General features: G+C 38.9%; 1 protein-coding gene across 1 annotated transcript in view; it reads left to right on the top strand.

The window, feature by feature from the left end:
* The window catches only part of KDM5B (lysine demethylase 5B), a 90,058-nt gene that overhangs the window by 36,146 nt on the left and 29,827 nt on the right, over positions 1-24,085 (top strand). The window contains exons 5-15 of the mRNA XM_080824025.1: positions 2,452-2,586; positions 4,399-4,495; positions 5,710-5,819; positions 8,420-8,578; positions 9,029-9,148; positions 10,825-10,983; positions 12,858-13,039; positions 14,298-14,460; positions 18,860-18,979; positions 20,005-20,199; positions 23,842-24,023. Coding sequence (XP_080680151.1) covers positions 2,452-2,586; positions 4,399-4,495; positions 5,710-5,819; positions 8,420-8,578; positions 9,029-9,148; positions 10,825-10,983; positions 12,858-13,039; positions 14,298-14,460; positions 18,860-18,979; positions 20,005-20,199; positions 23,842-24,023 — 1,622 coding nt within the window. The remainder of the gene's footprint in view (positions 1-2,451; positions 2,587-4,398; positions 4,496-5,709; positions 5,820-8,419; positions 8,579-9,028; positions 9,149-10,824; positions 10,984-12,857; positions 13,040-14,297; positions 14,461-18,859; positions 18,980-20,004; positions 20,200-23,841; positions 24,024-24,085) is intronic.

Here is a 24,085-nt window from a genome sequence, read left to right on the forward strand (position 1 = left end):
GCATGTACTAGCAGTGGATACAGAGCAAACATAGCAGTTGTGTGTTGGGAATTGTGGTTTGGAACAAAATAATAAAACTCTTTGGGTACCTGGATGGCTCTGTCGGTTAAGCATCTGCCTTCAGCTCAGGTATGATCCCTGGGTCCTGGGATTGAGTCCCACGTAGAAATCCCTGCTCAGCGGGGAGTCTGCTTGTCCCTCTTCCGGTGCCCTTCCCCTAGCTTGTGCTCTTTCTTGCTCACTCTCTCTCTCAAATAAATAAAATCTTAAAAAGAGATACCTTAGTGGCTCAGTTGGCTGAGTTGAGTGCCTGCTTTTGGCTCAGGTCTGCTTCTCCTCTCCCTCTGCCTCCTGTTCCCCCTGCTTGTGCTCTCTCTCTGTCAAGTAAGTCTTATAAAATATATAAAAATAAAACCTTAAAAAATAATAAGGCTCTTCATATATATTCTGAAAATTTCAGAGCTTGATTTTACCTTCAATCTCTGAAGTCCTTATAGAACAAAGCAGACCATCGTTTATGGAACTATATAGACTTTGTGAGAGATAGGGACCACATATATAATCTCTTAATTTCCTTTAAAAAAAAAGATTTATTTATTTTAGGGAGAGAGAGCATGTGAGTGGGGAAGGAGAGAGGGAGAGAAACAGACTCCCTGCTGAGTGTGGAGCCCTACGTGGGGCTCAATCTCAGGACCCTCAGGTCATGACCTGAGCTGAAATCAAGACTTGGATGCTTAGCCAGCTGAGCCATCCAGGTGCTCCTAATCTCTGAATATCTGACCATCTACTTTATAAAAGTTCCTTGATTCAGTTCAGTTTGTTACCTGCATGATCACACATACTGTTAGGTATCACATAGAAAGTTTATAAAATACATAAAAGAGGTTAATTTAGATGATAGGTTTTATTCCCATCTGCATGCTTTCATTAAATATACTCTTAAGTACTTAATTTGAGAACTTACTATGGAATGGAGGGTGGTATTTCATACTAATTTTGTAAACATTTCCAGACAAATCAATATATGAGTTTAATTAAAATGAGCATTCATATATATATATATAAATATATATATACACACACACACACATATATACACACACACATATATATGTTGTAACTGTGGTAGATTATTGTTTAGAATATCAAGAAATCTGTATCAGCTTTTTTTTTTTCTTTTTTAAGATTTTATTTATTTATTTGACAGACAGAGATCACAAGTAGGCAGAGAGGCAGGCAGAGAGAGAGGAGGAAGCAGGCTCCCTGCCAAGCAGAGAGCCCAATGCGGGGCTTGATCCCAGGACCCTGGGATCATGACCCGAGCTGAAGGCAGAGGCTTTAACCCACTGAGCCACCCAGGCCCCCCTGTATTAGCTTTTTTATAGTGTATTATATTTTTAAAATGTTAGAAATAGGTTTTGTTAGATGATTACTCAGCTTTTGTTATTCTTGTATTTCCCACCATTCTCTGAATTCTTTTTGCAAATGTTAGGAGGAAGTAGCCAACAGTGAGACTGTATAGTAGTAATGGTACCCGTAGAGCCAGGAGTTCTAGAAGAGTATTAATTTACTGTGTCTTACTCTAGCATAGATGATATACCTAAAGTGGTTACAATTTGGAACCTGCTTTTTAAAGCGATTCTTGTGATACTCGTGGGTCCTATTACAAAGGAGTGTTACTTGAAATTCATATTAGATTCCGTGGTAATATTTTGATGTTACTGTGTTTTGTTGTGTTGGCATTAAATACCCTCTATCAGCAAGTTTAGAAACAAACTAAAAAATAATCAAAGCAAGAAGAAACTCTTGTTTGATCAGAACCTGAAGTTATTGCTGTGGGCTACCTATTAGCCTTTGTCTTGGGAGTTACACCTTGTAGGAATATGTTGAAGTAAGTAAAACTAGTAATAAGGGAGAACATTTCAGTCTTATTACCTGTTTTTTCAGTTCAGATGATATCTTTGATCACAACATTGTTAGTTATATTTGAAACTACAGGATTCTAAAATGTAGAAAACCTATTGGTTTCCATATTTTATGACTCTAAACACTATAAAAAATCAAATATTTTCAATATGGAAAGTTATTTTGGAAACTTATAAGAAGCCTGTCTAACAGTTTGAGCCTTCCATTAATTGACAGTTGCAAGCAGGGATAATTGCAAGTGGTTCATTGGGAATGCCTTGAGCCTGCTGTGGCCTGGTATAACCTGATGTCATGAGCAGTTAAATGAATTAAAGCAACACCATTCACCTACTAAATTTTTTTTAAAACTCTTACGTGTGTATGTGTATATGATTGGTAACTGCAGACTTGTGTTTATTTAGATCTTAAAAATTGCAGACTTTTTATGTATCTATGCAAATAACTATAAAATATACCTTGCAAAAATACATTGAAATTCTTTAAAAAGGAGGGGAAATTCATTAATAAATTGTGTTTTATTTCTAGTGTCTGCAGAAGCCAAACCTGAGCACAGACACAAAGGACAAGGAGTACAAACCTCATGATATTCCCCAGAGGCAGTCTGTGCAGCCCTCAGAAACATGCCCCCCAGCCCGACGAGCAAAACGCATGAGAGCAGAGGTGAGAGCCTCATGAGGTTGATCAGACAGAATTCTTGAGCCCTTGTACCAATGTCTGTCTGACACTGGATTTCTCTCATGCGTGTGCTCTTCATAGTTTTGAACCTTGTTAACCTCAGAGAAGGATGCTGTTTGTATTCTAGCTTTTACACTTGGGGACACTGTACTGTCAAAGCGATAAGGGATTGAAAAATTCTTTCTAGGTTTCTGCTGCCTGAACAGACAGCTGCTTTATTGACAGAGTTTGGAAGAATAGGCGTTCATTGTGATGGTGTTTGGTTTGCCTGTTACCGTGATGAAATTAGGCAGTGTTTATTGAGGTTTGAGGCTAGGGAATAGAGAACTGGGAACTTTCCTTTTTTCTTGAACAGAGAGGTTAGAGGATAGTGAAAACTGTTTTTCTCAGGCTTCCTGAAAAGGAGTATGGAATCTATGGGAGACACTTATGCTAGTATACGAAATAATTAGGCAGCATGGGGCTGGAAGCTTTGAATATATAAGATGAAAGAACATGAGGGATGATCAGGAGGAGTGAACGGATAAGAAAGCCAGTTTGCGTCAAGATTTTTCTGCTATGAAAGGTGTATTTTGCTGGTTACCTTATTTCCATACAGAGGTATGAAGGTTTGGGGGTTTTGCCGACCTTAATTGGACATTTAAATGTTAGGAATCAGTGATAATGTATTAGGAACATCTTAGAACTGGGAAGCCTTTTTGCATTAATCAGGTATTTAAATCAGTCCCTGGTTATTAGTAATTATTGGTCAAGATGAAAAAAAAAGGGCAAAAAAAAGGGGAGGGGGGAGAAAATACCTATTTTGTTTCCTGAAGAAATGGATATAAATAAGGGGATTATTTTTAACTTAGGTAAGTTAGAGATAGGAAAAAATTTAGTAACTCCCATTTTTTCTGAATTAAGATTGCCTCAGAATAGGAAAATATGGTAATTTGAAGCCCATAAACATGCTTAGATTTCATTAGTCTAAAATATTCTTGTTTGAGCACGTCTTGATCATTAAATGTAGAAAACATGCCCTGGTGCTGTGGGTGCCTAGGTTTGCCTTGATGAGACATGCAGAGGGTGATAATAGCACCCTGGGAGGGATTTGGTCAGCAGTGGACACCCTGAGTACATACGAATGAACACAGGCAAAAACGATCAAGTGTAGTTCCGCAAACTTCACAAAAGTTGTTTTGCTTTATTAGTAAGTATTACCACTTTGAGAAACATTGGGAATTTAGACTGACTTAATGATAGGGGAATCCTTAATACTTTAGTGATGTTAGAAGAGTAGCTTGTGTTAACGCTTTAACAGAAGAACTAATAGAAAATTATTACGGAAGCCGAGTTTTCTGTAAATGCGAGGCAGCTTTGGAAGAAGCCAGCAAACTTTTCTAGGCTAATGAAATTATGATATTTATGTAACTAGTAAGGATTTGGCTTAGTGGTGACTGAATCAAGCATAAGGTGAGTAGATGAGAACTGGGAAGCTTCTAGGTGGAAAATCAGAGCTGATCCCAGTGGGGTAATGATACTCCCCCAAATTTGTTCCTGATCCTTTGATTCTTCCCTATTTTTTCTTTCCCTATTTTTTTCTGACCTGTCAAAGTGTAAATACTCTTCTAACTTACTAGATTTTTTCCTTTCCTTAAATAATAGTAATTTTAAGGGTACATCTCACCTCTGTGGGGAGAGAGAAGCATGTTTTGAATGTCTGTTTATAAGATTATAGTCACCTGGAGATTTCAGTTGGATTTTAGAAGATTCGTTTTTTAAAAGGAAATACTTACGTATATGACAACTTTTTTAAAGGCCATGAATATTAAAATAGAACCAGAAGAGACAGCAGAAGCCAGAACTCATAACCTGAGACGACGAATGGGCTGTCCAACTCCAAAATGTGAAAATGGTAAGAAAGTTTATCCACGAGTAGGAAAGAAGTAAAAAGTAAATTAGTAAAAATAAGTATTCATTTTTTAAGAAAACATTACAACAGCTGTTGAATACTAGTCAGTGGGTTGGGTCTTGAAATAAAATCTTAGTATGTTAATGTCCCAGTTCTCATAGTGACCAGTAGAAGTAAACAGATCTGCCTATTAGAAATATGACTGAGTTTCTCAGCTGTCACTAATTGCTATTTCGGAATTAGGTTAAATGGCATTCATTGAAAAAAGTGATTTATGCATAGCATAGGTGCCTTTGACTGGATATCTGGTAAGTTTATTTCAGGCATGGCAGGCAGACATGGTTTTTAAATCTGAATTTTAGTTGATAATTGCTTAGCTGGCCGTTGCTTGATGTTACTCACTGAGAGGCAAGTTCGTCTCTAGAAAGAGAAGTCCTCAATCCTATGTGGGCAGGCACATACAAATGAAGAAGTTAATAAAATTGATTCTTCTTAGTGGTTGGTGAATTTAGTGGAAAGGCTGCACATTGTAGTGGAAAGTAGATGGATTTTTAAAAATACAGATCTGAATCTGAATCCTGGCCTAACCGCTAACTAGTTGTATGACCGTACATATTTCTTGATTTCTTTTAATATCCGTTTTCTTGTCTTTGAAATGGATTTGTTGCAAAAGGTAATCTATGGATAGCATTTAGCACAGCACCTACCTATGATAGGCTAGTTCATTAATTGATAGTTAACTTTTATAGCTGAAATTGTCAGTCTTTGGAACCAGGATATTGGGGTAGTAAGTAGTCACAGGTTATGGAGGGATACTCTGTAATGTGGAGGAGGTACAGTTAAGGTCAGAAGGAACCTGCTTTCATCAATATATGTCATGCTAAGTATATATGTCAGTATAATATATGTTGGTAACATGTTAAGAAGACTGTATCTTCAGCTCCTATTTTATTAAAAGCCTACAGACCTGAGCAACATCTCCAGAAGTACCCATATCCATATTTATTACCACATTTAAATGGTGTGAGAGTTTTCATTTTATCACAAGCTATCATCACCTTGCCCTTGAACATGGTAATACTAGGTGCTGCTCCTGCATTGAAAAGAAGCAAGGAAATTGTGTTTGTGTCCTGTGTGTGCTTGGGGGAGGGAGAGGTGAGGGAACAAGGTGAGCCAAGTGTAGTACATGAAGCTCTAACTTGGATTGCCTCTTACAGAGAAAGAAATGAAAGGCATCGTCAAGCAAGAAACCATTGAGAAGAAAGAATACGCTGTAGAAAGTGAGAAGGAAAAACCCAAGAGCCGATCTAAAAAAGCCACCAATGCTGTAAGTTGACATGTTTAAACACTTTAACCACTTTTTTGCCTTACTTAGGACTGCTAGCTTAGAGTGTGACAATTAAAAGAACTTTCATGTCCATTTATAGTATCAGTTTTTAATTGAGGAAATACACAAATCCATTATGAAGATAATAGTAACATACGGGGGAGGGGGACATTCACAGCCATTTTTCTGGAGTACATGCAGTTTAAAGACAAATAATGTGAGCTGGATTATATGTGGAATGTTCCTAAGTTACTAGATCACGTCCAGATGATCTGAGAGCTAGATCAGAAATCGGGTTGATGTTTTCCAACTTTACAACAGGGTAGGAAGAGAAAAGGAAAGGAGTTGGGGGAATAGGACTTGAGCACCCAACAAGAATTGAAGGACTAGGTAGCCATTTACTCAAATGGAAACTTAAAGCTTGAGGACTTTACAGAAGATCTGGTTGCTTTTCTTCTTCTCTACCACTTCTGAGAGCTTAGTGAATAGCTTGACAATAGTGCTTTTTATCTTGGAATTTGAAATTATTCTAATTATGTGATCTTCTATTCATAAATATCATTCCCACCCTACCACTAAAAGAAAAAAAATACAATCAGAAAATGATCAGAACCCAGGTTTTTATTTGCTACAACAGAAAGACTGAGAAGATTCCCTGAGTAGTTGAATTCTTAGCTTTCTGTATTACTGGGTGATGTATTAGTTTTTAGGGGCTGCCGTAGCAAAGTATCACAAACTGGCCTAAACAATTTATTTTCTCATGGTTCTGGAGGCTGGAAGTCTAAGATCAAGTTGTCTAGAGGGTTGGTTTTTTTCTGAGGCCCCTCTTCTTGGCTTGTAGATGGTTGTCTCCTCCCTGTCTTCACGTGGCGTTCCTCTGTAGCTGTCTATGCCCTAATCTCTTCTTGAATACTAGTCATATTGAATTAGAGCCCACTCATTATGAATTCATTTTATCTTAACTTCTTTAAAGACCCTGTTCCATATATAGTCACATTCTGAGGTACTGGGGGTTAAAACATCAAGATACGGAAAAAAAAAAAAAAGACATCAAGATACGAATTTTGGGGCTCAGTCCATTAATAGATAATAACTATGTATTTTTATCACTGTGTTTGGGGGAACTTCTTAACCATGACCATGAATCCTTAATTAGAATATAAAGTGATTTATTTTATTTATTTATTTATATTTTATTATCACTTTTTAAAAAGATTTATTTATTTATTTTATTTAACAGATCACAAGTAAGCAGAGAGGCAAGCAGAGGGAGCGGGGTGGGGAAGCAGGCTCCCTGCTGAGCAGAGAGCCCCACGTGGGGCTCGATCCCAGGACCCTGAGATCATGACCTGAGCCGAAGGCAGAGGCTTTAACCCACTGAGCCACCCAGGCATCCTATTTATTTATTTATTTTTAAATTTTATTTATTTTTAAATTTTATTTATTTATTTGACAGAGAGATCACAAGTAGGCAGAGAGGCAGGCAGAGAGAGAGAGAGGGGGAAGCAGGCTTCCTGCTGAGCAGAGAGCCCGATACAGGGCTCGATCCCATGACCCTGAGATCATGACTTGACCCGAAGGCAGAGGCTTAACCCACTGAGCCACCTGGGCACCCCAATATAAAGTAATTTAATGTGGTTAATGAACTTAAACATTTTTCTTTCCTTTTAAGCATGGCAAAATGGAAATTTTTTCTTTAAAATTCTATTTTTGGTTAAGCTGATAATTTATTACTGAACATGTTCTTCTTCTAGAAGATTAGCATTCTCTAAGCCACTGGAAGCTAGATATCCTAGTAATAAACTTTAAAACATACAGCTGAGGGGTACCTGGGCAGCGTAGTTGGTTGAGTGTTTGACTCTTGATTTTGGCTCAGGTCATGATCTCATGGGCTGTGGGACGGATCTCTACTTCTGGCGCCCTGCTCAGCCAGAGTCTGCTGGGGATTTTCTCTTCTCTCCCTCTGCCCTTCCCATGCATACTCTCTCTCAAATAAATAAATCTATTTTTATTTTATTTTATTTATTTTTTTCAAAAAAAGGGAGAGGTGCACGAGATCTAGATCATGACCTGAGCCAAAATCAAGAGTTGGATGCTTAACTGACTGAGCCACCCAGGTGCCCTAAATTAAAAATCTTTATTTTATGTATTTATTTTTTAAGATTTTATTTATTTATTTGACAGCACAAGCAGGGGGAGCAGCAGGGAGAGGGAGAAGCAGGCTCCCTACTGAGCAGGAAGCCCAGCCCGATGAGGGGCTTGATCCCAGAACCCTGGGATCATGACTTGAGCTGAAGGTAGAGGCCTAAACGAATGAGCCACCTGGGTGCCCCAGAGAAATCTTTAGAATCACACACACACACAGCTGAAAAAGTTCTGACATTAGATTTTAGTGTTGGGAATGCATTAAGCATTATAAAATACCTCTTATAAAAAAGGTGAAGCATTTTTATTTAAAATAACCTCTTATGGGAGGTGAATCATTTTCATTTGAAGGACGGGAATACTAGATTACGCCTCTATCCATTTTGTTCTTAGAATTTCACATAATCAAATGTAGCTCATGCTCCTTTGTTCTGTACCTGTTTGCACTGCTGCAGGTGGATCTATATGTCTGCCTCTTATGTGGCAGTGGCAATGATGAAGACCGGCTGCTTTTGTGTGACGGGTGTGATGACAGTTACCACACCTTTTGCTTGATCCCCCCTCTCCATGATGTTCCCAAGGGAGACTGGAGGTGTCCTAAGTGTTTGGCTCAGGTAAGAATTAATAGCAGAGATAGTATTAGAAAATATCCTTCACAATATTTTTTTTGTTTGCTTTTGGGTTTTAGATTTAGCAGTTGATAACAGTGAGCCTCATGATAAAGAGTGGGCTGGACCTGACTAGGAAGGAGGTCTTGGCAGTGAGTCCCACAGCTATGCATTGAGCTAAGAGGCAGAAAAAATTTTCTAATTACACTTAAATTTTTTTTTCATTTAAAAAAGCATTGCATGTTCTTTGCAAAAATTCTTAGACCAAATGACTTAAAAGAGAGTATGATTTCACAATTGACAAGTTATTTTGTTGTATATCCATCCAGACTTTTTTTATATTTTAAACACTACATAAGTAATTTTACTGATCTGTTTTTAAAAAATATATAAATAAAATATAAGTGTGTGTATATAAATAAAAATATTCTTTTTTACCTTTTTTATTTTTGGCAGGAGTGTAGTAAGCCACAAGAAGCGTTTGGCTTTGAACAAGCAGCCAGGGACTATACCCTTCGTACTTTTGGGGAAATGGCAGATGCATTCAAATCTGATTATTTCAACATGCCAGTCCATGTATGTACATACATACTGCTTTGATTTGGAATTTTAATAACTGTTAGAAAAAAGTGTATCAAGACAATTTCACTTGGCATTTATTTTTAACTTGTTTAATGGTGTTAAAATTAAAAATGATATTAAAAATTAAAATGTTAAAATGCATTCTGATTTTTCACTTGATTTCTCTACAGATGGTCTTTCCACACACATCATACAGTAGCAATAACAGGATGTTAATAAAGGAAATTATCAGGAATCCTTTCAGTTCAACAAATGTAACTTAAAGAAAATTTCACAATTTACTGAATGACTCTTATGTGCCAGTCATCAGGCTATGCATTGGGAACACATTTATATATTGTTATGTTGTAAGTTAGTATCATAAACTTTAGGATGAGTTCATTTTTGCTCTTAGAAGCATAAGCATGTTTCATTCAGCATTTAACACTCTGTCAAGTGAGTACAGCAGAATTAAATGGTTTTCTGCCCTAATTCTGGACACTTGAGCTGTGTTTTTCTCACTTACCAACAAAGTGCTGTAGCAGACACTTCACACATCTAGATCTCTCTAGTTGGATTATTTTCTTGGGATTCTTACTGAGGTCAAATGAGAATATTTATCCATCCCCCCCCCCCCGGCCCCCCGCACTTTAACGGCTATGTCATTTATGGGAACCCAGCAATGTGTGTGTGAACTTGTTTTTCCCTGATAGCACTAGCATAAGCTCTTAGTTACTTAAAATGTTTGCTTACTTGAAGGGCTTATAAATTCAAGTTATACTCCATTTGAGTTTCAGTTCTTTTGACCCCTCGTACATTGTATGATGTCCTGGTATGTTTGCTTAGCCAGTCTTGGTGGTGCACAAATTTAAGGCATTTAAGTTACCTTTCTCTAGATTTGCATCAGATTAACAACAGATCCTGGATGTGCCGTCTGGTGGCTCTTTGTACTGCTGCAGGCTGCTGCAAAGGAATTGTTCTTTCTGTTCATATTTTGCAGTCTGTCTTTTTCATCATGGTTGTCTGCCTTACTCTTAGCAAGGTCAAGGGCAAGGAGTGAAATGATGGACTCAGGTAGTGTCTTTGAAACACATCTCGAAGGATGAAGTGTCATTCAAACACAGCTATTAGTAGTGTATAATGGTCTACGAAGTTATAGGTTACATTTCTCACACACAAAAAATCTCCATTTTTTATTCAGAATTTTGCTTTCCTTGACGTCCTTTTAGTATAGTGGCCAGGTCAGTGATAGAGGAACATGCATTCTTTTTTTTTTAAGATTTTATTTATTTATTTGACAGATTACAAGTAGGCAAGAGAGGCAGGCAGGGAGAGAGAGGAGGAGGAAGGCTCTCCACGGAGCAGAGAGCCCAATGTGGGACTCGATCCCAGGACCCTGGGATCATGACCTGAGCCGAAAGCAGAGGCTTTAACCCACTGAGCCACCCAGGCGCCCCTGAGGAACATGAATTCTTAATCAGTACTTACTTTTTTAGTTACAAAATTGCTTTTAGAAAATAATATCTGTGTCTAAACTGCTTGGGATCAATTGTGGAGTATTATGGGTATGATTTTCCTTAGGGTGTGTTGTCCTGTGACTCCTGTCGCTTAGCTAATCTCTTATTGGTCATGGGTAGTTTGTGAGTGTCTGAAAATTCAGTTTTTTGTCTTCCTCATTGTTTTGTTTCCAGATGGTTCCCACAGAACTAGTTGAGAAAGAATTTTGGCGACTGGTAAGCACTATTGAAGAGGATGTCACAGTAGAGTATGGAGCTGATATTGCCTCTAAGGAATTTGGCAGTGGCTTCCCTGTCCGAGATGGAAAAATCAAACTTTCGCCTGAGGAGGAGGTAGGCTCTCACCTGGAGGGACTTCTAGTTCAAACAGAGACCTGCGTTTAAACCTAATAGTTCCTCATATCCTTATCTAAAGTGCTTAATACAGAATTAATTGCCTTAGTGCAAACATGCATGTAGTTGGAACTTGAATTATTAATTAAAATTCTGTTTGGTAAATAAATAAATAAATAAATAAAATTCTGTTTGGTTCTCTTGAAATGATTTATGATCACTTTCAGTACATTTTTGATTACCAGATTTTAAAAAAATTTTATCTGAGAGAGAGTGAGCAAGTGCCAGCGGGGAGAGAGGGGGAGGGAGAAAGATAAGCAGACTCCCCGCTGAGCAGGGAGGCCTGACAGGGCTCTTGTCAGGATCCTAGGACCCTGAGATCATGACCTGAGCCAAAACCAAGTGCCAGACACTTAACCGAATGAGCCACCCAGGCAACGCTGATAACTAGACTTTTTTTTTTTTAAGATTCTGTGTATTTATTTGACAGAGAGAGATCACAAGTAGGCAGAGGCAGGCAGAGAGAGAGAGAGAGGAGGAAGCAGGCTCCCCGCTGAGCAGAAATCCTGATGCCAGGCTTGATCCCAGGATCATGACCTGAGCCGAAGGCAGAGGCTTTAACCCACTGAGCCACCCAGGCGCCCCTAGATTTTTTTTTTTTTTAAGATTTTATTTATCTATTTGACACACAAAGAGAGATCACAAGTAGGCAGAGAGGCAGGCAGAGACAGAGGGGGAAGCAGGCTCCCTGCTGAGCGGAGAGCCCGATTCAGGACTCCATCCCAGGACCCTAAGATCATGACTTGAGCCGAAGGCAGAGGCTTAACCCACTGAGCCACCCAGGCACCCTGATTACTAGATTTGTAATGATTTCAAGAAAAGCAGAATGAGCCCATAGAAGAATTCTAGTCCCAGCTGTTCAACTACATTGTGATGATATGGGAAGATTGCTTAACCTCCCTTTGCCTTCAGTCTATAAGTATGATACTACCTTCTGAAGAAAATTTGAGGGATTGGGACCAGACCTCAATTTATCTTTGAACTTTAGTGTTTATGAGTCTATTATTTTCCACAATAGCAAACGTCTAGGAGGGTTTCTATTCCTATTCTAGTAGGAATTTAGATTTTTAAATATTTTATTTGTTTGACAGAGATCACAAGTAGGCAGAGAGGCAGACAGAAAGAGAGAGAGAGGGAAGCAGGTCCCCTGCTGAGCAGAGAGCCTGATGCAGGCTCGATCCCAGGACCCCGGGATCATGACCTGAGCTGAAGGCAGAGGCTTGACCCACTGAGCCACCCAGGCGCCCGGAAGCCAGATTTTTAACAATCTTTTTCAGATGTAACATACATACAGAAAAGTACATAGTCATATGCACACTGAATTTTCACAAATTGAGTACATGCATGTAACCAGCACTAGAACAGGAATTAGGACATTACCAGTTATTACCAGACCTTACCCCAGAAGTTCCCCTTTTGTCCTCCCTCTTTCGCTACCTTCCCTGTCTCAGGACAACCACTTCTCCCACCCTCAGGACAATCACTATCCTGAGTTACAATACCATAGGTTAGTTTGCCTGTTTTTGGACTTGATATAAGCAGACTCATTACTATCTTATTTCCTCTATAGCCAACACAAGGGGGTGGCTATACAGATACAAAAGTATATACTATGTGAGTCTATTTATATTAAGCTCAAAACCGAGCAGAAGTGGGCATCTAAGAAGTTAGCATAGTGGTCTCCTCTCCTTTTCTCCAACCCTTACCCTTTTATTTTGAGGGAGACTATTTTCAGCCGTCTTTTTGAAACATTGAGAATCTAAAACGTTAGCATGCATAGCCAATCCTTTATACCTTTTTTGTTTCCTTTTTAGGAGTACCTTGATAGTGGCTGGAATTTGAACAATATGCCAGTGATGGAGCAGTCTGTCCTTGCTCACATTACTGCTGATATATGTGGCATGAAACTTCCTTGGTTGTATGTAGGAATGTGCTTTTCCTCATTTTGTTGGCATATTGAAGACCACTGGAGCTATTCAATTAACTACCTGCACTGGTAAGAAGTTCCACATAACCTATGAATCGTATGCGAGATGGGCTGAAAACTTTTTAAATGTATCTGAAGATAACGAACTGTTTTTTCACTACTGTTGAATCCAGGCATCTTAATAAGGCAGTGGTTCTTAATGATCCTAGGAAATCCAATCAGTCCCCTGAAATTGCATATATACTATTTTTCAAGTATAACATGTTTCCTGGGAGGGGATAAACAGCTGTTAGTGAAAGAAGCCTTTGCTCATGGAAAGATTAAAAAGCACTGAACATTACTTTTCCTATGGAGAAATCCCATTCTGTGGCAGTGACAGCCCAGATATCCTTTGGAAGAGTAGTGGAATATAGGTCCCAAAGTGCCCTCCAGCTCCTTGGGCCCACCAGCTTCTGTTTTGTTGCGTTGAGTTTTGGCATCATTACGCACAGTAGAATGGACTTATCAGTGCACGAATGCGTGGAGGCGGGGTGCAGATACTCCAGATTTTTTTACTTTTTAAACTCTTCAGCCAAAGCTGTGTCTTCTTTCACATCTGTTTTTACCCCCTCCGTTTCCTTTGCTTTTCTAAGTACGGAAATATCTGAAGCTCTGTAACTCACTTAAATCCCCACACGAGGAATTTGAGGATGTACCACAAGAAAGAGAGAGTTGGGAAATATATGTGGAGCATCAGTTCTGCCTCCCTAGGCAATTGCTCCCAGATGTAAAATGAAGATTATATTTACCATACCTCACAGGGATGTTACAGATTAATTGGTTGACAGTTTAAAGTGCTTTGAAGAATAAGAGCTCTTTGGAAATGCTAATTGCCTTATTAGTGTTTGATTTACCCTCGCCTGTCAGAATGGACAAGGGAAAAGGAAGATGGAGAGTTGCCATCCCTTGTCAGTTGCCATAAGAGACTGTGGTAACCACATATCCTGTAGCTAACATATGATGCCTCGTATTTTTAGAAATTCTAGATATTTACATTTTCTAAAGAGTCAGATGAAAATGGGAGGGAGGAGGGGAGCCTCAGATGGAAAGTCTCTCATTTAAACTCTGTATGTGAAGGGGGAAAATGCATTACGTATGTTCAGATCACATTTCTAATGACACTCAGTTTGAACATTTCCTTTGTGACATAGTCTTACAAAGCAGGGTCTGAAAAACATGACTTTGTTAACCATTTTGTTTGTGTTAATGTTGCAGACTGATTTTTTCTAATGAAATTTGATGTTTATATATTTCTTGAGATTGATTTATTTTTACAATCTGTTTCCAGGGGTGAGCCAAAAACCTGGTATGGAGTCCCAGGGTATGCTGCCGAGCAGCTAGAAAATGTAATGAAGAAACTAGCTCCAGAGCTCTTTGTGTCCCAGCCAGATCTTCTCCATCAGCTTGTGACCATCATGAACCCCAATACCCTGATGACTCACGAAGTGCCTGTATGTTCTGGGTCAATTCTCCTATATTTAGGCTTAACCCACCACTTCTCTTCCCTGTTACTCAGTTTTTTTATGAAGTTGATTTAGTTATGTGTGTTCCATACTATAACTGGATAGAAAAAACAGCTGTTTGGTGGAATTTGATACTATAGCAATAAGCCAGTAGGACTGGATCCTCAGACACCATAAAAACTAATTTGTTGCAGCTAATAACTAGGTTTCTAGCGGCCGTATTTTGCAAATAATAAGTATGATGCTTTCTTTTTTATTCAGTGTCTATTTTAGGGTTTCTAAACTATAATTTTTCCTTAGAACTTCTGTCTTTCAATGCAACAAAACAAAAACCTTAATGTTACTTGTCTGTATAAATTACTGTGAAAATGTCTGGGTTCTGTTACAATTAGATCTAAACTCTAGTGTCAGAATCCTTCATACTCTGTCCATACTTAAAAAAATAATTTATGGAATCTACATGAACTTAATTCTGAATGGTAATTGAAGTAATTTACATGCTCGGTAGACATTAGTTAAACCTCCACCCTCAATTAAGCTTGCTTGCTTGGTTATTTAATTTTTAAGATTTTATTTCTTTGAGAGAGAGAGCGCATGCACAAGTTGGGGCGAAAGGGCAGTGGGAGAGGGAGAAACAGACTCCTGATGAGTGGGGAGCCCCAACATGGGGGGCTCCATCCCAGGACCCTGAGACTGACGCACCCAGGTGCCCCGAAAGAAAAAATTAATTTTAAGCTCCTGGGCTTGGATTTAAGGGTGTCTCTTCTAGACTGAAAGGTGCTGTTGGTGATACTGCCTCTGTAGTTGATATACAAAGTGACACTTACTTGTATACTGATTTCCTGCTGGAGAATGCTCTGAAGATATCTTGGGAGGCCAGATTGAAATGTATGAAATTGAGGGGGTCCATCTTAGTTTGCTAAGTCATATGTAAATGATATATTACTGTGCTAAAGTGAATTCTTAATGCTGCTGTGACCTAAATTTCATGCTTTTGGGGTTCACAGGCTAGTAAATGGGGGCAGATGGAAAGGATTTTTCTTTGAGGGATTATAAATTATTCGTGGACAATAGCTTAGAAAATAATGACCAGGGGCGCCTGGGTGGTTCAGTGGGTTAAAGCCGCTGCCTTCAGCTCAGGTCATGATCCCAGCGTCCTGGGATCGAGCCCCGCATCGGGCTCTCTGCTCAGCAGGGAGCCTGCTTCCTGCTTCCTCCCTTCTCTCTCTGCCTGCCTCTCTGCCTACTTGTGATCTGTCTGTCAAATAAATAAATAAAGAAAGAAAATAATGACCAGTAAAATGCCGGTCTCCTCATTGGTATTTTCCACATTGATTTTTTCCCCCCCTCATATTGATTGATCTTTCTGATTTGTTATAAGTAACTTGCCCTAAATGGGACCTCTGGCAATGGTTCTCAGTTACTAAATTGAAAAACCCTTGAGACTTGATTCTGGACCATAGAGATGGATGAGTGATCCTGTGCATTTGGGAACTCAGAGAGCCTGATGCGGGGCTGGATACCAGGACCCTGGAATCATAACCTATCAGAAAAGGCAGATAGTGTTTACACAGATAATGGCATTGTGGTGTGATTTGATGGTGGTGTCGAGGAGGCTGACCCATTAACTCTATGGAGAATTAGAAAGGACCCAAAATGACCATTTGAACTAAAACTTGGATCTCTGAGAAGGAATGTTTTGGGCAGATTTGGGGTGGAGGGAAGGAAGTACTAGCAGTAAGAGGGATTGTGTTCATGTGGTAGGTAGTGGTCTTCAAACTGCTAACTATTTGAACCCTGAATGGCAGGTTACAATACACATGGCTAGGGGCGCCTGGGTGGCTCAGTGGGTCAAGCCTCTGCCTTTGGCTCAGGTCATGATCTCAGGGTCCTGGGATCAAGCTCCGCAGCAGGCTCTCTGCTCAGCGGGGAGCCTGCTTTTCCCCCTGCCTCTCGGCCTACTTGTGATCTCTGTAAAATAAATAAAATGTTTAAAAGATACATATATGCCTTAGCTTAAAAAAAAAAACAAAAACATGGCTGATCCTCACCCCCAGTTTCTTGTTCTGTTGGTCTGGGTGGTGCTCAAGAATTTACATTTTCAACAAGTTCCCCGTTCAGTCTGGAAACTACATTTTGGACAACCACTGATGGAGAGAGATGTATTGAAAAGTTACTTAATTTTCTTATTTCGTAAGTTCAGTCTGAGGATTTGTGTGCCTAGAGCAATACAGGTTTTTTTAATTCAATCTTTATTGAAGGGGGTGCCAGGGTGGCTCAGTCATTAAGCATCTGCCTTCAGCTTAGGTCATGATCTCAGGGTCCTGGGATCGAGCCCCGCATTGGGCTCCCTGGAGCCTGCCTCTCCCTCTCCTGCTTCCCCTGCTTATGTTCTTTCTCGTGCGCGGTCTCTCTGTCAAATAAATAAAACCTTAAAAAAAAAAAAACTTAATCGAAGTTTAGTTGATACATCATTAGTTTCAGTTGTACATCATAGTGATCTGACAGTTCTATACATGGCAGAATGCTCACCACAGTAAGTGTAGTTACCATCTGTCACCATACAAAGTTATTATTGATTATATTCCCTATGCTGTACTTTCATCCTTGTGACTTATTTATTTTTATTACTTTTTTTTATAACCGGAAGTTTGTACCTCTTAATCCCCTTCTGCCTATGCCCCCACCCCCCAACCCTCTGACAACCACCAGTTTGTTCTGTGTCTGTGAGTCTGTTTCTGGTTTTATTTTTATCTTTTAGATTCCACATAAAAATGACATCATTGTATTTTTCTTTCTCTGACTTACTTCACTTACCATAATATTCTCTGAGTCCATCCATGTTGTTGTGAATGGCAAGATTATGGCCGAGTAATATTCCATTCTATATTTATACCACATCTTTATTCATTCATCTATTGATGGACACTTGACGTTGCTTCTGTATCTTGGCCTTTATAAATAATGCTGTATTGAACACAGGGGTTCACATACTTCCATGGTGGCTGCACCGATTTCCATTCCAAAGGTTCCCTTTTTTCCACATCCTTGCCAAGACTTGTTATTTCTTTGTCTTTTTGATATTAGCCATTCTAATAGATGTGAAATGATCTCTCACTGTGGTTTTGATTTGCATTTTCCTGATGATTAGTGATGTTGAGCCTCTTTTCATGTACCTGTTGGCCATCTGTATATCTTCTTTGGCAAAATGTATATTCAGGTCTATTTTTTAATTGTATTATAGTTATTATTATTATTTGGTGTGAAATTGTAGGAATTCTTTATCTATCCTGGATATTAACCCCTTATTGGATGCATCATTTGCAAATGTCTTCTTCCACCGAGTAGCTTGCCTTTTCATTTTTATTGATGGTTTCCTTTGCTGTTCAACAGTGTTTTAACTTGCTGTAGTCCCAGTAGTGTATTTTTACTTATTTCCCTTACCTGAGACCTATCCAGAAAAACGTTGCTAAGGGTCGTGTCCAAGAGATTGCTACCTTACTATAGGTGGTTATTGAGTCGGTGGTGGGAAAAGGGAAATTGTTGGAGGGAGATGTGTGAGGCCTAAATCAAGATCTCCTTATGGGATGACATACTTGAAAAATAGTGCAATTTCATTAATTGGTGGTAGGAGATTCTGTTTTGGTATAATAATAATATAATATTCTTTTTTTTTTTTTTTAAGATTTTATTTATTTATTTGACAGAGAACACAAGTAGGCAGAGAGAGAGGGGGAAGCAGCTCCCTGCTGAGCAGAGAGTCCGATGTGGGACTGGATCCCAGGACCCTGGGATCATGACCTGAGCCAAAGGCACTGAGCCACCCAGGCGCCCTTAGAATATTCTTTTTTTTTATTTTTAAAGATTTTATTTATTTTTTTGACAGACAGAGATCACAAGTAGGCAGAGAGGCAGGCAGAAGAGGGGTTCTGCGGGGGGAACGGAGTCCCTGCTGAGCAGAGAGCCAGATGCGGTCTCGATCCCAGGACTCTGGGATCAGGACCTGAGCCAAAGGCAGAGACTTAACCCATTGAGCCACCCAGGCGCCCCTACCCCTAGAATATTCTTAATTGTAGTTATATTTAGGTATGTCCTAATCCTGGATGTAGCTAAATTTTTGTAGTCAAAGCCTAGTGAAAGCCATGTTTTCTGTTCAGATAACTAATCAGCCCTCATAATCTGGGATACTACTCCCATCTTGTGGCAGAATTGAGTATCTCTCTGATTATTTTACCGTAATTCTTTCTGTTACATTCTGTTCTGGTGGTTTTTGTTTTGTTTTTTTGTTTTGGAAAAAAGCCTCCCTTTCTGGAGAATCATCTGATAGCCTGTGTCCAGATTGTCTTTCATGAATGTCACTAAAAATCCCCAATTTCTGCCTCTCTAGGTTTACCGAACTAATCAGTGTGCTGGGGAGTTTGTGATTACATTTCCAAGAGCCTACCACAGTGGTTTTAATCAAGGTTTTAATTTTGCTGAGGCTGTTAACTTCTGCACTGTTGATTGGGTATGTAATCATGATGTAGTGCGCCTTTTTAAATGTATTGTTTTCTTGCAGAAATGGCATATAATACTTAAGAAGCTTTCATGTGCAGTTGCTTAAACGTGTTGCTCCTCAAATGGTTGGTCTACAAATTATTTACCATCCACAGTGGGATAAAGCACTTGGCACCACACTGTAAACCAAGCCTTTACTAACTAAACACACTGCTCAGTTCAGCTGATAAGTTTTTCTTCTGTAAAAGTGAGGCTTGATGAATAAATGAGTATTGATTTACACTGGGGGCAAAATTCAGTCTCTCATTGCAAACTCGTAACAAAGAGTTCTCTCTTAAGACTATACAACGCTACCTTAGATCGTCTACAACACAACTTTTTTTAATGATGCACTTGCTTTCACTTGTAAAGTAGAATTTTTATATTAGTATTAATACTTTTCATTTACGTAAAAAGATCTCATTTAAAGTATGTGATGTTAAATCTAATGAATTATAACCTTGTTTCGTTGCTCTACTGAGTAATAGTACTACCTATATCTGAAATTATTTTCCATTATGTAGTTTGGAGCATCATTTTCCCTGAAGTAGGTTTAACCACACCAGTTCAGCATAGTTGTTTCAGGGAATGTGTAAATTCACATGTCCATTTAGATTGTACATTGTTCTGGACATTAACTACATTGTTAATACATTGGGTTTTTTAAAAAGTGTCTTTAATTAATCTCTGCACCCAACATGGGGTGGAACTCACGACCCCACGATGAAGAGTTGCATGCTCTTTTGACCGAGCTGGCTAGGTACCACTGTATGTTGGCTTTTTTAAACTGCTTTTTAATTAAGGTTTCTAATATGCCAGATCTTTGAGATGCAAAGATTAAAAAAGGCCCAAGGCCTCTTTGAGTCTGGCTGTAGGGTTGATGTATGTATTATGACCTGGAATATGATCTTTGGTAATTTGATAATGGTCTGAAGTCTTTGTAAATAGGAAGGAAAAAGATGAATGTCACATATTATCCTCTGTCTTTTAACACAGCTGCCATTAGGCCGACAGTGTGTGGAGCATTACCGCTTACTTCACCGCTATTGTGTATTTTCCCATGATGAAATGATTTGCAAGATGGCTTCCAAGGCTGATGTACTAGATGTCGTGGTGGCTTCAACTGTTCAGAAGGACATGGCCATTATGATTGAGGATGAGAAGGCTTTAAGAGAAACTGTCCGTAAATTGGTAAGGTTTCTGGAATCCCAGTTGCATGGCTCTGGGTATAACTTAGTAAAATTCTTACATGTTAATACCATTTTAAGAAGTCTTTTCTTAGGCTACTTTCCTCTAAGACCCATTCTGATAGATGTGTATTAATATCTCATTGTGGTTTTAATTTTCTCTAATGGCCACTGATTTACTGAACATTGTATTGTGTATATATGTATTTATTCTTTGTATATTATCTCCTTGGTTAACTGTTCAGATATTTTCCCCCCACCGCCTTTTTTATTGGATTGTTGTGAGATATCTGTTCATCCTATATACCAGTCCTTTATCAGATAAGTGTTCTGCAAATATTTTTTCCAGTCAGTGGCTTATCTTTTCATTCTCAGAGCACTGTCTTTCTAAAGCAGAAGTTTATTATTTTGATGAAATTCAGTTAAGCAGTTGTTTCTTTGATGGATCTTATGGCAGGGGTGGGAAGGGCAGAGGGAAAGGGAGAGAATCTCAAGCAGATTCCCCACTGAGGTGGGCCTCGACCTCACCACCCTGAGATCACAACCTGAGCCGACCAGAGCTGAAATCAAGAGTCAGATGCTTGACTGACTAAGCCACCCCTTATCTTTTTTTATGTCTTTAAGAAATCTTACCTAATCCAAAGTCACAAAGGCCTTTTCTTGTTAATCATCTAGAATTTTTAGTTTAAGGTTTTACAAGTAAATCTCTAGTCCTTCTCAAGTAATTTTTATTTATGGTACAAGGTGTGGGTTGAAATTACCCTTTTTTACATATGGATTTCTCATCGTTTCAGCACCATTTCTTGAGAATACCATTCTTTTTCTGTTGAAATGCCCTGGCACCTTTGTTTTGAAATCAGTTCACCTGTATGTGGGTCTATTGCTAGACTGTTTTACTCTCTTAACCTCTGCATTTATTCTCTTGCTATTACCATATGGTCTTGATTACTGTAACTTTGTAATGAGTCTTGAAATTAGGTAGTGTGAGTCCTCCAGCTTTGTTCATTTTAAAAATTGGCTTGGCTATTTTAGTTCCTTTGCTTTCCATATGAATTTGAGAATTGGCTTATTGATTTCTACCAAAAATCCTGTGACAGTTTCATTAGGACTCCATTAAATCTATGAATATAGTTGGGAGAATTGATATCTTTAACAATGTTGAGTCTTCCAATTCATGGATATATATATATATATATAGATCCACCATTTATTTAAGTCTTGGGTTCTTTCTTATTTTGCAGATTGCAACACACAGATCTTACACATATTTTCTTGGGTTTAAAAATCACGTACTTGGGGGGCGCCTGGGTGGCTCAGTGGGTTAAAGCCTCTGCCTTCGGCTCGGGTCGTGATCTCGGGGTCCTGGGATCGAGCCCCGCGTCGGGCTCTCTGCTCGGCGGGGAGCCTGCTTCCTCCTCTCTCTCTCTCTCTCTGCCTACTTGTGATCTCTGTCTGTCAAATAAATAAATAAAAATCTTTAAAAAAAAAAATCACGTACTTGGGCTCCTGGGTGGCTCAGTTGGTTAAGCAACTGCTTTCAGCTCAGGTCATAATCCCAGCATCCTGGGATCAGGCCTCGCATTGGACTCCCTGCTCTGTGGGGAACCATGCTTCTCCCTCTCCCTCTCCTACTCTGCCTGCTTGAGCTCTCTTGCTCTGTCAAATAAATAAATAAAATCTTAAAAAAAAAAATCACGTACTTTATGTTTTTTTGTTACTTTTATAAATGATGCCTTAAAATATTTTTATTTCAGACAGTTTATTGCTGGCATTTATAAATGTTAATTGACTTGTATATTGACTTTTTATGTTCTGCAACCTTGCTAAACTCAATAATAGTTCTATTGGCTTTTTTTAATAGATTGTTTTGGAATCTACAAATAGAGTCACACTGATTTTTTTTTTTTTTTTTAATGTGACTTTTTAGATAGTATCCTTAGGGACGCCTGGGTGGCTCAGTTGGTTGGGCGGCTGCCTTCAGCTCAGGTCATGATCCCAGCGTCCTGGGATCGAGTCCCACATCGGGCCCCTTGCTCGGCAGGGAGCTTGCTTCGCCCTCTGCCTCTGCCTGCCACTCTGTCTGCCTGTGCGTGCTCTCGCTCTCTCTCTCTCTCTCTCTAATAAATAAAATCTTAAAAAAAAAAAAAAGATAGTATCCTTAAATGTTGGCTCTCTGAAGCCTGTTATGGACCAACAGCAAGTTTATTCACCTTCCTCTGATATTTTATAGGTTAGGGTAACAATGCCCAGAGGGTTTAAGTGCCTTCCTAAGGTCTTACATCAATAATGGTAACTCATTTGTGGAACTTTGAGAACTTACAAGTTTTTCCAGATGTGGAAATTGACAAGTTAAAATAGGGTGAACTGTATATCATTCGTTCTTAACTAAGATTCATATAGTTGGTCCTTAAGCTCATTTTAAATAAAAATTGCAACCATTTTTTATCTTGTAGTCCTTTTTAATTAGTTCCAGTTAATTTTTTTATTTTACTTTTTTTTTAGATTTTATTTATTTGTCAGAGAGAGAGAGAGTGAGAGAGAGCCCAAATGGGAGGAGCGGCAGGTAGAGGGAAAGGGAGAACCAGGGTCCCTGCTGAGCAAAGAGCCCAGTGCCGGACTCCATCCCAGAACCTGGGATCATGACCTGAGCCAAAGGCAGAGGCTTAACCCGCTGAGCCACCCAGGTATCCCTGATCAGTTCCAGTTTAAAACCAAAATTCATTCATTAGTGGTTTCTTTACTCTCCTCTGTTTTTGTCGGTCCATGTAATCAGCAGGAACTGATCAAAAGGTTAAAATACAGAATAAAACAGTAAAACAAAGGAGCTTGATGGTTCATAAATTGACTTAATCAGATTCTGGCATTCTCATGGTTGGATTTGGATCCAGGTTCGGATAGGGAGAAAAAGTGGTCAAAGCTTGACCTTTCAGTGACAAAAGGTATATCTTAGGGAAGACTCTCTAGGTGTTACAAACTGCAGTTAAAATTTATTGGTTTAAGACCTCATTTTACTTGATACTGTTTCAGTTAGGAAATGATTTATTATGACTTTAGTGTTTTGTACATATTTCTAACATTTCAGATAAATACCATCCCTTTAGGTAACTTTGCCTGTGAAAGCTAATTGACTACTCAGCATCTTCTTATTAGTCATTGCTTCATGATAGTCTTTTCTTCTTCCTTTTATTTACTTTTGTTCTTTTTATGGATTCTCTAGCAGTATTACTCTGACGTTCTGTATAATAATTCCTCTAAAGTAGAAAACATATACATTTCTTTTGCTCTTATCATCTATACTCAAACTGTGGATAGAGCCAGCTTGGAGTAGAATGAAAAGCAAATCTCAATAGTCTATAGTCCTATTAATAACTGTTTTCATACTCTGATCAAAATGGCCAAACATAAGGACCTACCTTGTCTAAAAAGACATTGTTCCCAAACAACTGAGGTAGTTTACCTTGCCCATATTTGCTAGGTCATTGTCACTTTGTATTCCACACATTTTTAATCATGCACTCCTATTTTGGTGAGGCTCCCCCTACTCCCTTTTTAAAAAAATTTTTAAAACTCACCTACTGCGTGTTTGTCTTGGGGGCTGGTGGATTATATATTCCTTTGGAGATCTCTAAAGTACACTTTATTCTAGGGAGTAATTGATTCAGAAAGAATGGATTTTGAGCTGTTGCCAGATGATGAGCGTCAGTGTATAAAATGTAAAACCACATGCTTCATGTCTGCCATCTCCTGTTCTTGTAAACCTGGCCTGCTTGTTTGCCTGCATCATGTAAAAGAATTGTGTTCCTGTCCTCCTTACAAATATAAACTGAGGTGAGTAGGAAGAATGATATTTTTCTATGGAAAACCCTAAATCCTTAATGAAAGCTCAGTGA

This window comes from Martes martes (assembly GCF_963455335.1).
Source record: "Martes martes genome assembly, chromosome: 15".
NCBI lineage: Eukaryota > Metazoa > Chordata > Mammalia > Carnivora > Mustelidae > Martes > Martes martes.